We start from the raw sequence: 15,379 nt of genomic DNA, 5'->3' as shown, positions 1-15,379 counted from the left end.
TGGTTTCTGGTGGTTTTATGAATAAAACTGCTCCGTTGATTACCCAGTTTTGCTCTCCTGCGCCTGACTTCCCTGCCTCCAGTTACGCACTCTCTTACAACAGGTGGATTCCAATCAAGTTGTATAAACATCTCAATGATGATCAATTGAAACAGGATACACCTGAGCTCAATTTCGATTCTCATAGCAAAGGGTCTGAATACTTATGTAAATAAGGTAAAACCTGTTTTCGTCATTATGGGGTACTGTGTGTAGATTGATGAGGAAAATAATCATTTAATCCATTTAAGAATAAGGCTGTAAAGTAACAAAATGTGGAAAAAGCGAAGGGGTCTGAATACTTTCCGATTGCATTGTATATTTACGAGAGAGAATGAAATAAATAACATTGGATGATTCCTTTGTTTAACCTCAGAAGACACACTCTGAAACCATTGCATCAGCTATAGATAGAGGGAACATTGAACAAAAAACTCTGAATTTCAACTTAGGTTTCCCATGAAAAATGATTTGGGAAATTTGAAAGCGAACCAAAAAGCGGAGAGTTGTATAGGTTTTATGAAATGTCACACAGAAATAGAAAACATCCACACACAAACATTCTCCTCCCAGTCCTCGTCTAGGCCTACGTTTGTCTTTTGCTAATGGAGGACATTATGGGGAGGGGCTCAACATAAGTGGAACAGCTCTCTAATTGTTGCTAATGGGTTCTTATAAGTTTATTACAAGTATGGCAGAAGTAGAATGTCACTCCTCAACTCCATCCAAAACACATAATAGAACAAGGACTATGTTCACAGGGCAGCTGGGTTAGGTTCAATTCATGGGTCAATTCATAGTAAATCTCACGCAAACACAGATCCTAAGTATGATTCATTCCTCATATCATCATTTTAAATATTTAGACCCAGATTTCCTTAGCGTTTGAACCAGTTTCTTCAAAAGGGGAATTCAACATTGAGGAATAAACAAAAAGGTCAAATTAAGTTGGAATAAATTATAAAACACGAATGGCTCTATTCAATCCGTATCATGGAAGTTCAGCATGACAGCATGAATGAAATTAGCGGGGACTGCGTTCACAGTAAAAGCTGAATACGTCAGCTCAATCGGAAATTACTTTTACATTTCTATCACACAATCTGTAACACTTCAGTGAGACAGATTGAATAGAGCCCAAGTGTAAATCCTACATAAAGTTTTTTTAGCTTTGTTTTTTTGTTGCAAACACTTCGTAAAACTGGCCTTAATAAGACTACAAAAACTCTTCTCTTAGTATCTCTGCAGTTAACACAATTAGCCCTTGCAACAACTACAGACCACTGATACACTACCCTCTCACCCCTACTAAAACAGTCACTCTCTCCCTATAAATACCAACCTAAAGCTTACTTTACATCAGGGTTACCAATGTGTGTTCATTCATTCAATTACACAACAGCCTACACATGCCAAGACATTATACACTGCTGTACATACTCATAGTGGTCGGTGCCATGTGTAAGCCTATTACAGGGCCTTAACTCTGCAGGCACGTAGCCCACAGTGGATATATATATATATATATACACTGCATCCCAAATGGCACCCTTTTCATTACCCATAGGAATCTGGTCAAAAGTAGTGTACTATGTAGGGAATAGGGTGACATTGGGGACTCACAATATGCTCTGGATGTTATGTCAGGCCAGCTAGCAGCATGGGACAGGCTGGTGGCCAGTAAACACCCAGTAGGACACACAGTACACACGGTCATGCATTGGCCACTGGGTTTACCTCCAGTTTACCTGCAGAGATTAACTCTGACCTCTGGGACCTAAGGGTCACATTTGTTTGTTTTCTCTTTAACCAAGCTAGTTTCTAGTGTCCTAATAGAGTTCGATTTTTATTTTATTTTAAATAAGCTAGAAATATAAGCAAAAAATGCATTTGTTATTACATGCCAATATATAACCACACATAGCTAATACAATGTTGCTGCTTCAGCATAACAAGAGGTCTTGGCTTTGAATAAAAATCTGTCTCTCAGATTGCACTGGATCATACATACTAACATAACAATAAATTGATTACTGATTGCTGACTAAGTGCATGAAATACAATACACAATATAGTCTGATAAAGTCAATGAAACATCCTTGCAACTCAAATAATTAAACCATTATTTACCACTTTATCTGTACTTAAATATGTGAATTATGCCATAATGCAACATTAAAAGGAATCCATTTGTGCATAGATGCAAAGTCCCCAGATGTTGACCCCGATTGAACCTGACTATGAATACCCCATACCAAAACATACGACCCACCTCTGACACGGCAACTGACAACAACATTACCTGCACGTTTTGCACCTATACCCACAAAAACCACATGCAGGCTATATCCTCCACAAATCCATCTTAAAATACACCTCTCTCTTCACTCTTTTGATCCCTCACTATGTGTAGGGGCGGAGCGATGTGGGAAGGATGGGGGGGGCGAGAGTGTGCGAGCGACAGAGCAAAGGTCAGAGGGGATTAGGTCAGAGGTGTATAAAAGGGAGGACAGTCGGAGAGGAAGAAGAGAGATACAGCAGGATCTCAGTAGGATCAACCCAACCCCGGAGAACTGTTCACTGCAGACTGCAAAGACAGGTAGGATGAAACTGCAGCGTCCTGCTACGCTCAGCTCTGAGCATTAGTTACCTTTATTGCATTCCCTGTAAGGGTCATTTGGCTTCAATGACTTAGACAATTGCAGAAAACATTTTAGAGTGTAGAGAATTTGCTGGAAAGATTGCACTGTTTCCATGGAGTTGTCTTGTTGAGATTGTGCTCCATTGCTGATGGTCAATGACTGGGTAGCGTTCAATGCACTTGCTTTAGTGCTGGCTCTGGAGAAGGACCTTTGTAGACTTCACAGGAGGTTGGTGTCACCTTAATTGGGGAGGACGGGCTCATAGTTTGAAGGGAATAAATGAAATATCAAACTCAAACACATGGTTCTCGTGTTTGATACCATTCCCGTCACTCCATTCCAGCCATTATTATGAGCCATCCTCACCTCAGCAGCCTCCTGCTGTAGACTTGAGACAGCTCACACAACTAACTCTTGAGGATGAGAGCAGAGCAGGATAACAGACAATGGACTTTTTGAGTGGTTGTAGTCTAATAGAGCTTTTCATTCAACACACTGATAGACAGGGAATTGAATTGTACTGGAGGACACTAGGACGAGACCAGTAGACCAATAGGCAATACCAGCACACTAGGAGGAGACCAGTTGACCTATAGGCAATACCAGCACACTAGGAGGAGACTAGCAGACCAATAGACAATAACAGGACACTAGGAGGCCAGCAGACCAATAGACAATAACAGGACACTAGGAGGCCAGCAGACCAATAGGTAATAGCAGGACACTAGGAGGAGACCAGCAGACCAATAGGCAATACCAGGACACTAGAAGGAGACCAGCGGACAAATAGGCAATACCAGGACACTAGGAGGAGACCAGCAGACCAATAGGCTATACCAGGACACTAGGAGGCCAGCAGACCAATAGACAATAACAGGACACTAGGAGGCCAGCAGACCAATAGGTAATAGCAGGACACTAGGAGGAGACCAGCAGACCAATAGGCAATACCAGGACACTAGAAGGAGACCAGCGGACAAATAGGCAATACCAGGACACTAGGAGGAGACCAGCAGACCAATAGGCTATACCAGGACACTAGGAGGCCAGCAGACCAATAGGCAATACCAGGACATCAGCAGACAAATATGCAATACCAGGACACTAGGAGGCGGCCAGCGGACAAATAGGCAATACCAGGACACTAGGAGGTCAGCAGACCAATAGGCAATACCAGGACACTAGGAGGTCAGCAGACCAATAGGCAATACCAGGACACTAGGAGGTCAGCAGACCAATAGGCAATACCAGGACACTAGGAGGTCAGCAGACCAATAGGCAATACCAGGACACTAGGAGGTCAGCAGACCAATAGGCAATACCAGGACACTAGGAGGTCAGCAGACCAATAGGCAATACCAGGACACTAGGAGGTCAGCAGACCAATAGGCAATACCAGGACAATAGGAGGCAGCCAGCGGACAAATAGGCAATACCAGGACACTAGGAGGTCAGCAGACCAATAGGCACCCTGTGGACACTATAGAATGAACACATGCAGATCAGTAGAGCACCTGTGGAATGTGATGTAGGAGAGATGTTGATTGGCTGTTGACTTGACAACAGAATGTCATTCACCTGTACAGGATGCATTTCTACATTGTGGTGAGTGGTGGAGTGGTGGAATAAAACGTGTTTGGGTGCAGAGTATTGCTTGCATGGACAATGAACTCTCAAAAGCATCTGCGTGCAATGTATTCTATGATAGAAATATACATTGTATAGAGTGCAGTTGAAAGGGAAGACTGGGATAGGCTACTAGTGGTTTCAAAGGTCTAGAAGAACCTTCTAGATACACAATGTTCTGGTTGAAGTGACCTCAGCTGAACTACAGATCGTAACGATAACAAGTAGCTTTGGTACTATTTTGGCCTTGGTTAGTACAGTATGGGTTGGTGCCAAATCTAATCTGGTATGATTGGATCAACATAGACCACTCAGGTGTATTTTAGAGGGATTATCACTCTTGGGGTGCGACGGTATAGAGAGGGGGGGTAATAGGGGTTTGGATTAAGACAGATTGAGGATAAAACCGATGGAGTTAAGGAAACCGATAATCTACCCCTGACTGATCTTGATGGGATTTACTACTGTTATTCAGTTAAGTATTTCCCAACTACTTTATTGACTCTCTTTCCTCTCTCTCGGTAACCAACAGAAATGGCAGACATTGCAACTGCCGCTGAAAAGAAGGCCCCCCCTAAATTCAAGCAGAGGACTACCCGTACCTTCAAGAGCAAGGCCCCCAAGCCTGGCCAGAAGGGGTGAGTTGGAAACTCACTTAGAACACACAAATATAACTACTACTACAACAATGAAAACTAATAGGCCAACTAACATAACAAGCATCCATCCTTACATCAAATGCAACTATTTTTATACCGTACCAACACACACTTCAATAAATCTCTCTCTCTAACTCAACTTTACATTACCACCACAACCCTCACGTCTGCTGTGTCTCTATCCCTTTAGCTCATGGAACTTCTCCCTCTCCCACCAGATTCGGTGACGACATCCCCGGCATGGAGGGTCTCGGCACAGATATCACAGTGGTCTGCCCATGGGAAGCTTTCGGTGACATGGAACTCAGTGACCTGGCGAAATACGGAATTGTTTAGACACCCTACCCCTCCTTCCCTTCCCTTCCCTCGACCACCCCCTCCACTTCTCTTTCCTTCACTCCCCCTCTCCTCCTCCTTTCTGGACCCTGAGGTCAGGGATTCCAGTACTCTGAACTGATTCTTGTTGTTTTGTTATGCCATCTTGTACAAGGCGCTTCCACTTTGACATCAGCTCGTTGTTTAAGAGCCGGGCGTACTCAGGTGCACCACCGACCCTGAGAGAATTGGTGAAGTCACACAAACACACAGCGATACTTGGGAAATATGCACACACCAGTTTTAAACTGAAGACACATATGAACAAACCTCCTCCTGCCACTGTCCTCCTGTAGAAATCTCACGTAAACGACCAGCTAAGCAATGTCCTAACAACTGAAGTCAAATGGCACTCAAGTTATATGAATAAGATATGTAATGTATAATAGTGACGTGCATTCACTTTTTGTGGTCTGGTAGGTAAATAAATGGTCATGTCAGTGAAGCTTACTTCGACGCTACTACTACAGTTTCACTGGTGCATTTCCTGAGAGAGAAGCTGGACTAAATTTATGTTATTAAAGAGGGTTTGATTAACCGTTGTTTATATCTCAACCATAGTTGGTCTCCTCTCACCTGACCTTTTTCTCAACCTGCACCCTCTCTCCTTGAAAGCACTTTTTATATACAGAAATATATATTTATGCACAAAATAAAATCAATCCATTTTTTTTTTTTTTACAGTGAATGTCAAATGTCTGTGTAATTTCACTGTTCATTTGAGAGCTGATCACCCTCGCAATGTGTCAATCACATATGAACCCTCTTGAATTATATGAAGAATAACCAATTGAAAAACAGCTACTTCTCCTGGTACTTTGGCAATACTTCATCAGAAGCAATCAATTAAAATGTACATTTATCATCTTGGATCCTCAATAACACAAAATACAACCGCCAGCGAATCAAACACACATTATTAAAACATAGGACAACATAAGAAATTGCTCAGTCCCCTCCTGTACTCCCTGTTCACTCATGACTGCACGGCCAGGCACGACTCCAACATCATTAAGTTTGCCGATGACACAACAGTGGTAGGCCTGATCACCGACAACGATGAGACAGCCTATAGGGAGGTCAGAGACCTGGCCATGTGGTGCCAGGATAACAACCTCTCCCTCAACGTGATCAAGACAAAGGAGATGATTGTGGACTACAGGAAAAGGAGGACCAGCATTCCCCCATTCTCATCGACGGGGCTGTAGTGGAACAGGTAGAGATCTTCAAGTTCCTTGATGTCCACATCACCAACAAACTATCATGGTCCAAACACACCAAGACAGTTGTGAAGTGGGCACGACAAAGCCTACTCCCCCTCAGGAGACTGAAAGGCATGGGTCCTCAGATCCTCAAAGGTTCTACAGCTGCAACAACGAGAGCATCCTGACTAGTTGCATCATTGCCTGGTATGACAACTGCTCAGCCTCCGACCGCAAGGCACTACAGAGGGTAGTGTGTACGGCCCAGTACATCACTGGGACCAAGCTACCTGACGTCCAGGACCTCTATACCAGGCGGTGTCAGAGGAAGGCCCTAAAAATTGTTAAGACTCCAGCCACCCTAGTCATAGACTGCTGTGCGTTAGCAGAGAGAACAAGCGGTACCGGAGCGCCATGTCTAGGTCCAAAAGGCTTCTTAAGAGCTTCTACCTCCAAGCCATAAGACTCCTGAACAGCTAATCAAATGGCTACCCAGACTATTTGCATTGCCCCCCCCCCCCTTTCACACTGCTGCTACTCTGTTTATTATCTATGCATTGTCACTTTAACTCTACCTACATGTATATATTACCTAAATTAACTGGTGCCCTCGCACATTGCTCTGTACCCCTACCCCCGGTATATAGCCCCTGTTATTTTACTGCTGCTCTTTAATTATTTGTTTATTTTATTTTTTACTTAACACTTATTGTTCTTAAAACTGCATTGTTGGTTAAGGGCTTGTAAGTCAGCATTTCCCTGTAAGGTCTACACCTGTTGTATTTGGCGCATGTGACATAACATTTCATTTCATTTAATTTCATTTGAAATTGGACACCAAAATAACATGAGTCACAAACCACAACAAAATATTTTATATAAAAGATTTTATATGGACATTCACTAACAAAATAGCATAATGGCAGCCAAGGGATAAACATGACGGAGGGGAAGAGATTCGTAAAAGGACAGTCACTTCCATTTGGAACCTATAGTGATTAAGAAAAACCACCTCACTGTATAATATAATACAAGGAGCCAAAAAAACATGACAAGGAATGAGCCTACTCCATGGCTCTGTTCCAATATCCACACAAGTATACTACTTAGTATGAAGCACTGTATCAAGGTATGAATTCAAAGTAATATGCTGGTATGGAAATTAGAACGTTGCCATTGTGTTCTTGCCTCGTTGTGGCGGCCATTTTGTTTTGCCCATCACTGGGCCTGAGTCTTTGACAAACAGCACTGTGCTCTTCTTTGCTACACTAGCATCCTAACCATAAAAAAAGGGCTAGCTGCCTAGCATTCTCAATGGGGTTTAGTGGTAAAAGATGACTACTGCAACCGAATGCTGTTGGAGTCTGATCTCAAAAGACAGAAAAATCATGCAAAACAGTTAGGTCAGGGGTCTCAAACTCTACTTCCTGGAGAACGACATCATGCTAGTTGCCCATGCTGATTGGTTCAATAGGTTGTCAATCATTTATCCACTTTGCTCTGTATTTCTCAATTCGGTAACAATAGAAATAGGGCATAAATAACTATCTTTGGCTGTATCTTTTCTGTTATTCATATTTCAGTCCACTTTTGCAATACATGATAATAAAGTCAAATGACCAGAGAAGAAGAGTTTGATCCCTGTTGATGTCTTAGATTAAGTTCACACTGCGAAGAGTGGTACACAGCCAGAAAACCGAAGATAAAATGAAAAATAGAGCAAACATTTCAAAATAAACAATGACTGCAGCATTTTGAAATATTGTTTCATAGTAATTAGTTCATGCCCAAGATAACATTTTCTTTGTAAAACTGCTTTGAAACATTTACCATTGTACAAACCAAACGATAACACTTACAACCTTTTGTATACTTGGATCATTCAAAACTGCATGCCCTTTAACCTAGACAGCACACGAGTGCTACGCTCTTCACATCCATTTTAAACCTCAACCGACTAATTTCAGCACTGAAATGTTAGGAGTCTTTGTCTACGACAAAGTGACTAGGTTACTTCACCAGGTCAGAAGAAGTGCTTGTCAGGCCACCATTCATTCCAAGGTATTCTTGTCTCCTGTAAACTTTGGACTTGGAATAAATTGTGAGGCCTGAACATTTCAGCTTTTCCCTATTTTTGGGGGGAAATACTCAATCCAATGCTTGCCAACCCCCATTACCCTATTTCAGTCTGGACCAAAAAGTCCCGTTTCTTCCATTGAGAAAATGTGTTTGATAGTTTAGTTTTACATGCGTTCACGTTTTTTGCACTCCATAGATATAGAACACTAGATAGAGGTATGCCACTATGACATCAGCCTATGGTTCCCTCCCTCTTTGAAACTACCAAAGAGCCCATTCCCCTCTGCCCAAGAAAACAACACAGGAGGAAAAAAATATCAGATTTCAACTAATCTTGATGGAGGAAATGAAAATGTCACCTTACTTTAGGAGGAACAACAACATTTACCAATAGAAAAAATATAACAAGAGCTAATGCAACAAATAAAAAGACAGCACTTATAATAATAACCACAATAACGATAATATATTTATCATACACATGACTAAAAGTGTGCTTTTCTACAAATCTTTGGAACAAAAAAAAAGGCAAAAACAACCACATTTGGAAATAGAGTATAAGGATATAGAAATATGCACAATAGTATGGTATTTTGCATTAAATATTTTTCATATTGATGGTGTCCCTCTTTCAACGCCTGTTGACAGAATCTCACTATCTATTACCAACGTAGCTATTCTCAGGAAGACTGTACTTGATGTTTACCTGCTCTTCTAAAAGACAGAACAAGTTAGGGAAATCAATCATATAGCCAAATAATACATCTTTATCATAACTTTTCAAAGAAACATAACTGAATAAGTTTATTCTAGGACACTAGGTTCTGGTTGTTTCAATGATATCAGTGATATATGTCTAAGCCTAACATTCACAATGCAATAAAAAGCTAGCCGGTACCTCTATAGTAGTGATGAAATATTATATAGTTCTGAGTGATGTGTATAGACTGAAGTATTGTGAGAATATGATGTTGTGCACTGGAAGTTTAGTTTGGTATAATATTGTGTTATGTAGAGGGGACGTGTAGTGTTGCCCACTGTAGTGAATGGCTTACAGATATTATCTACACTGTAGTCCTAGCCCCTAGACCTCGTTTCTAGGGAAGTGGAAAATGTGTGTAGAGGTGTGCTCAGAGAACCACTGAAACTAACAATAATAACGCAATAAAGACAACGCTATAAATCATCAATAATAATAATAATAATTTGGTAACTTTTTTTCTCTCTAACTAATTTGCATAATTGAAACAATTAAATTTTTAAAGGTTCGCCATTTTCACGGACTAAGAAAACTTTGAGGTAAGGAACAGCTATGATAATCCTTTTACTGCTCAGTTTGAAGTGAGTAATTTCTAATAGTGTTAAAAAAACATCAGTCCATCCCTCTCTCTCTCTGCAATGATGATGTCATTTCCTCTCATATACTCCTTCACCCCACAAGAGGAAACAGAGTCACATCCTCCATTCTGTTTGCAAATTGTCTTTCTGTTCCAAAATGCTTTTGGTGCTCGGTTGCTGTGGTTTCTCGCTCATTCAGGCTCCACAGACATGCAGACACTAGCAGTCACAGTTCTGTCTTCCATAACTAGGCTCCACCTCCATTCTTGATGTATGAATTGTGTATAGTACATGCCACATTACACCTTGGCTGTTATACGTGTGGTAGGGGGTTTGTCTCAGTGTTCAGTTAACGGTCCGGACACCAGTTACATGATAGGCTCTGGAGGTACGCTAGCTGGGGGCGACCATTCTGTGTCTTGTGCTGCTGAGAGTGTCGAGAGGGAGAAACAGGGGGACTATAATACAGCCGTGCAATGGAAACAAGCGGCCATTTGGTTCATATACAATTTTTTTTTTTTCAATTTTATTTTCTTTGTCAAGGCTTTCCACCAGTCTTTAAAACGGCATTCCTATTTTTGTTTGAAGCGAAAGAGTGGACAGCAGGAGATTTTGAAATATAAATGTTTCCATGGTAGGCTACAAACTTGCGTCAACGTGTTGCAATCTCCATCCTGGACAGCAGAGGGAGCACTTTTATAGATTGTTCAAACAGGATGAGAGAGAGAGCTCCTGGGAAATGTGGTTATCTTTAGTAGGGCGCAAATCTACTGTAGCCTCCCCTGTACAGTGTGGCCTGGTAGAGACAGAGGAGAGGAGGTAAGATGGCAGTTAGTGGGTTAGTGAATGGCTAGATCTTTACCATAGAAGTAGAATTACTAGAATGGACAATCTAATTCTATGATATTTTCTTTGTTGTGGATAGTAATGTAAATAGACAAGCGTTCTTACCATAGCTCCTACACCGTAGGCTGCAGCTGTGGCAGGGTTTAGTGCAGCGTGGTAAGGGTCTGTCGTGTACACCCGTCCGTAGCTGGAGACCAGAGATTAGTACATTACAAACCCACAGCTGTGCAACCAAACATGTTCCAGAATAAAAAGTGAAGTAGGCCCACTACTTTTAATTGGAATATGTTAATATATGTTACCTATATATAGTCATAGTACGGTGTGCTACTGCTTTATTTTGTGTAATATATTGTGTCTATCACTCACCCATCACTGTAGGCAGCTGCTGCGGCAGCCGCTGCTCCTGCAGGACTAGCTACTGCAGTCGGCTGAGCATAGCGATACGCAGCATAGCCACCCTAAAGAAGGAAGGGACAGACAGAGAGAACACGGTTGTTAGTCGATTTTTAGCAACTCCCTCACACAATACCCCAGGAATTAATGATAGTGAAGCTTTGTTAATTTATAACAGCAGAAAAAGGAGAGCGACTAACACAAGCAGCAACAACAGGTCATCTGGTGCAACATGGCATTCAGAGAATGTAGCAGAGGCCTTTTCCCCGTGTTGGTCTCCCTCCATGACCATCAAAAAAAACTAGGGCCTCAGTTTGTGGCAATAATATAGGCCCTGCATCAAGTGTGCTGCAACTTTTCTTCATTCAATTAATCTGATAATTGATGTTTTGTTGGAGATGGAGGGAGAGACAAAGACGGGAGAAAGTGTGCATAACCTCAGGTGTGAAATCTCCTCCTTCCCATCAAAAACACACCGTTAAAGAAAGGGGGATGAATAAACAGGTGATCAGGATCATTATTCCTTTAATGTGGAAAAACGGATGATGAACACACAGAAGACGGCCAGCCAATCCAATTAAGGGGGAGGGGACACATACACACTCGCATGGTCACAACCAATCACTGACGCCGGAGAGCATGCACCCCAAACTCAAAACAGAGGAGGCTGTCTCCTTGGCAACACACACCACTGCATTCTAACCTACAGATCAGTACAGGACCGAGTCCCAGTATTCAGTAACACACACATCTGCTGGGGTGGGGGGGGGCGTTAGGGAGGGGATAGGAAGAGGAGGATACAGAGAGAGGAGAAGAGAGCAGGAGAATGGGGAGAGGGGTATAAGTGTGTCTGCATGCCAACATTGATTCAGTTAGCATGCCACAGGTGGAACAGATATAGGGAGATACCGGGAAGGAGTCAGAATGACTCATTAAGATGAATATCCATGTCCCTGAGAGTCTGTGGACCTGTGTTGATCCTCAGATCCTGGAGATCCTCTGTAAGCTGCCTTTAAGCTACTCAGCCTCAACTTTCAGAAACCATGTCAGCCATTACTGGCAAAGTGTACCTCTCATTTTGGCTATACTTCATATCTCAGGGTGGCCGTTATAAAGACTGCATAAGAATCGTGGCAAAATCCTATATTGTTTTTATCTGTGTATATGATTTATTGTACTATTTTTTTTTTTTTAACTGAACAAATCTTTAAAATGTCCATCATGTTATGTCTAATTCCTTTAGAAGGTAATAGTGTCATTCGTGCTATAACGATTCCCTTTCTCCCCCGTTCTGCAACTCCATCCATGTCAGAATCCAGTGAGTTAGTAATAGAAACAGAAATAAAGAGGCATTTCAATCTGGGATGGTCAATAAAACACCAGTAGCAGCAGTAGCAGTCAGTCAGTCAGTGGAACGCATAGTAATAGGATGGATGCACACTGGCTGATCACACAGTGACGTGATGATGGGACCCTACCTGGGGCAATCTGCTACTAATGTCTTGAAACACTATTCTACAGAGAGAACAGAGAACAGCTATGGTCAACCTGGTACCACACACACAATCACACTCCACACGCAGGCAAACGATGCATAGAGCAGTCTATTCATGAATGTATTGCACTATGAGGGCGTGTAGTATAGATCCTGGAAGATTGGACGTTGCACATGGCATGCACCGCTTCATATAGCAATAATGATTAATCGAGAACAAAATGTGTGCAGTGTGTGTAACGGCTATTATTGATCTGTCTAATGAAAATTATTGAATGAATAAAAAATAAAAAAAATGTGTGTTAAATTGTAAAGTTTACACAATCACCCACATATACACAGCTCTGTGGATTTGGTCCATGCACACACACACACACACACACACACACTGACGGAGGGAGGGGAAAGGAGAGAATGAGAGAGAAAGAGCGGGGGAGAGAGGTATACTTACATAGAGGTCTGCTGCACCGTAAAACCCTTCCTGATACATCACACTGAGAGAGAGGAGGAGGGGAGGAGAGGAAAGACAAGAAAAAGAGAGATGGAGATGGATAGAAGAGAAGTGATGGATGGTGATAGATGAGTGGAAGGAAATACAAGTTGTGAGGAGGAGCAGAAAGAAGAGAGAAAAGGGGTGGGTGATTAATATACACACACGTGCAACATGCGAGATAAAATACCACTTCTCTTGTTTGGCCAATCATAGCCCTACAAGTCATATTGGAGTGATTGTGACCACTGTGCAGTAGACCGCAATATTATCTCATGTTCATACAAAGAAATGGTATTTCAGTGCAGCACCAAACTAACGCAATTAATTCTAGTGTATTTGTTATATCACACCATGCAGTAAAAGTGTGTGTGTGTGTGTGTGTTTTATTGAGTAACACCTACCCTGGGTATGTAGGTATAGCTTGCTGGGGTAGGGCTGCCCTGACAGCACTGTAGACCGGCCGGCCACGACCCCGGAGGTGGGCGCCCCTAAAGGTCGCTGCCGCTGTGGCAGCCTGTGCAGCCGCCGCAGGGTACGGGAAACCAGGGACTGAGAGAGACAGGCCAGAGAAATCAGAGAGAGGCAAAAAATAACAAAGAGTTAGTCTACACAAAAGAACAGTCTACAGAAAATAACAGTCTACAGAAAAGGGAAATAGGCTATGTTGATTATGATGGAGATCCATTGTGGGGTGACGTGTCCTAATAAAGGAATACATATGGGCTAAAGCTAGTCATATCAACATCTCACCAATCTCCTACTCCGATGAAATTAGGATTTAAGATAATGTTAGCATCTCACCTACACTGATGAAATGAGGACTTACAGTGCCTTCGGAAAGTATTCAGACCCCTTGACTTGTTCCACATTTTGTTACGTTACAGCCTTATTCTAAAAAGTATTAAATAGTTTTATCCCCCTCATCAATCTACACAATACTCAATAATGGCAAAGCAAAAACAGGTTTGTTTGCTGAAATAATGAAATTTACATAAGTATTCAGACCCTTTACTCAGTACTTTGCTAAAGCACCTTTGGCAGTGATTACAGCATCAAGTCTTCTTGGGTACGACGCTACAAGCTTGGCACACCTGTATTTGTGGAGTTTTCCCATTCTTCTCTGCAGATGCTCTCAAGCTCTGTCAGGTTGGATGGGGAGCGTTGCTGCACAGCCATTTTCAGGTCTCTCCAGAGATATTCGATTGGGCCCAAGTCCAGGCTCTGGCTGGGCCACTCAATGACATTCAGAGACTTGTCCCAAAGCCACTCCTGAGTTGTCTTGGCTGTGTGCTTAGGATCGTTGTCCGGTTGGAAGGTGAACCTTCGTCCCAATCGGAGGTCCTGAGCGCTCTGGAGCAAGTTTTCATCAAGGATCTCTCTGTACTTTGCTCTGTTCATCTTTCCCTTGATCCTGGCTAGTCTCACAGTCCCTGCCGCTGAAAAACATCCCCACAGCATGATGCCACCACCATGCTTCACCGTAGGGATGGTGCCAGGTTTCCTCCAGACGTGATGTTTGGCATTCAAGCCAAAGAGTTCAATATTGGTTTCATCAGACCAGAGAATCTTGTTTCTCAGGGTCTGAGAGTCGTTAGGTGCCTTTTGGCAAACTCCAAGCGGGCTGTTATGTGCCTTTTACTGAAGAGTGGCTTTCGTCTGGCCACTCTATCATAAAGGCCTGATGGGTGGTGTGATGCAAAGATGGTTGTCCTTCTGGAAGGTTCTCCCATCTCTACAGAGGAACTCTGGAGCTATGTCAGAGTGACCATTGGGTTCTTGGTCACCTCCCTGACCAAGGCCCTTCTCCCCCGATTTGCTGAGTTTGGCCGGCGGCCAGCTCTATAAAGAGTCTTGGTGGATCAAACTTCTTCCGGTTAAGAATGATGGAGGCCACTGAGTTCATTCATTGCTGCAGACATTTTTTCATACCCTTCCCCAGATCTATGCCTTGACACAATCCTGTCTCGGAGCTCTACTGACAATTGTGTCGACCTCATGATTTGGTTTTTGCTCTGATATGCACTGTCAACTGTGGGACCTTATATAGACAGGTGTGTGCCTTTCCAAATCATGTCCAATCAATTGAAATTGCCACAGTTGGACTCCAATCAAGTTGTAGAAACATCTCTAAGATGATAAATGGAAACAGGATGCACCTGAGCTCAATTTTGAGTCTCATAGCAAAGGGT

At 42.5% G+C, this 15,379-nt stretch overlaps 1 protein-coding gene and 1 long non-coding RNA gene across 9 annotated transcripts in view; one reads left to right on the top strand and one right to left on the bottom strand.

The window, feature by feature from the left end:
• The first annotated feature begins 2,576 nt into the window (after positions 1-2,576).
• On the top strand, positions 2,577-5,805 carry LOC123725623 (uncharacterized). Its single transcript, XR_006758162.1, has 3 exons — positions 2,577-2,638; positions 4,840-4,945; positions 5,157-5,805. It is a non-coding gene; the product is annotated as an uncharacterized lncRNA (long non-coding RNA).
• Positions 5,806-7,413: 1,608 nt separating this feature from the next.
• LOC106589006 (RNA binding protein fox-1 homolog 2) overlaps positions 7,414-15,379 on the bottom strand; it is a 33,652-nt gene continuing 25,686 nt past the window's right edge. For 2 of the 8 annotated variants that reach the window (XM_045691128.1, XM_045691132.1), the window contains 5 exons: positions 13,592-13,763; positions 13,149-13,191; positions 11,176-11,267; positions 10,912-10,993; positions 7,414-10,756 (listed from right to left, as the gene is read on the bottom strand). In XM_045691128.1, coding sequence (XP_045547084.1) covers positions 10,712-10,756; positions 10,912-10,993; positions 11,176-11,267; positions 13,149-13,191; positions 13,592-13,763 — 434 coding nt within the window. In that variant the 3' untranslated portion in view covers positions 7,414-10,711. Of the gene's footprint in view, positions 10,757-10,911; positions 10,994-11,175; positions 11,268-12,680; positions 12,718-13,148; positions 13,192-13,591; positions 13,764-15,379 lie in introns of all 8 variants that reach the window. The other 6 variants (XR_006757933.1, XR_006757935.1, XM_045691129.1 and 3 more) reach the window with 6 other exon arrangements.

Source organism: Salmo salar, chromosome ssa12, assembly GCF_905237065.1.
Source record: "Salmo salar chromosome ssa12, Ssal_v3.1, whole genome shotgun sequence".
Taxonomy (NCBI): Eukaryota; Metazoa; Chordata; class Actinopteri; order Salmoniformes; family Salmonidae; genus Salmo; species Salmo salar.
The sequence above is the reverse complement of the archived record's forward strand: the minus strand, read 5'-3'. Positions and strand labels throughout refer to the sequence as shown.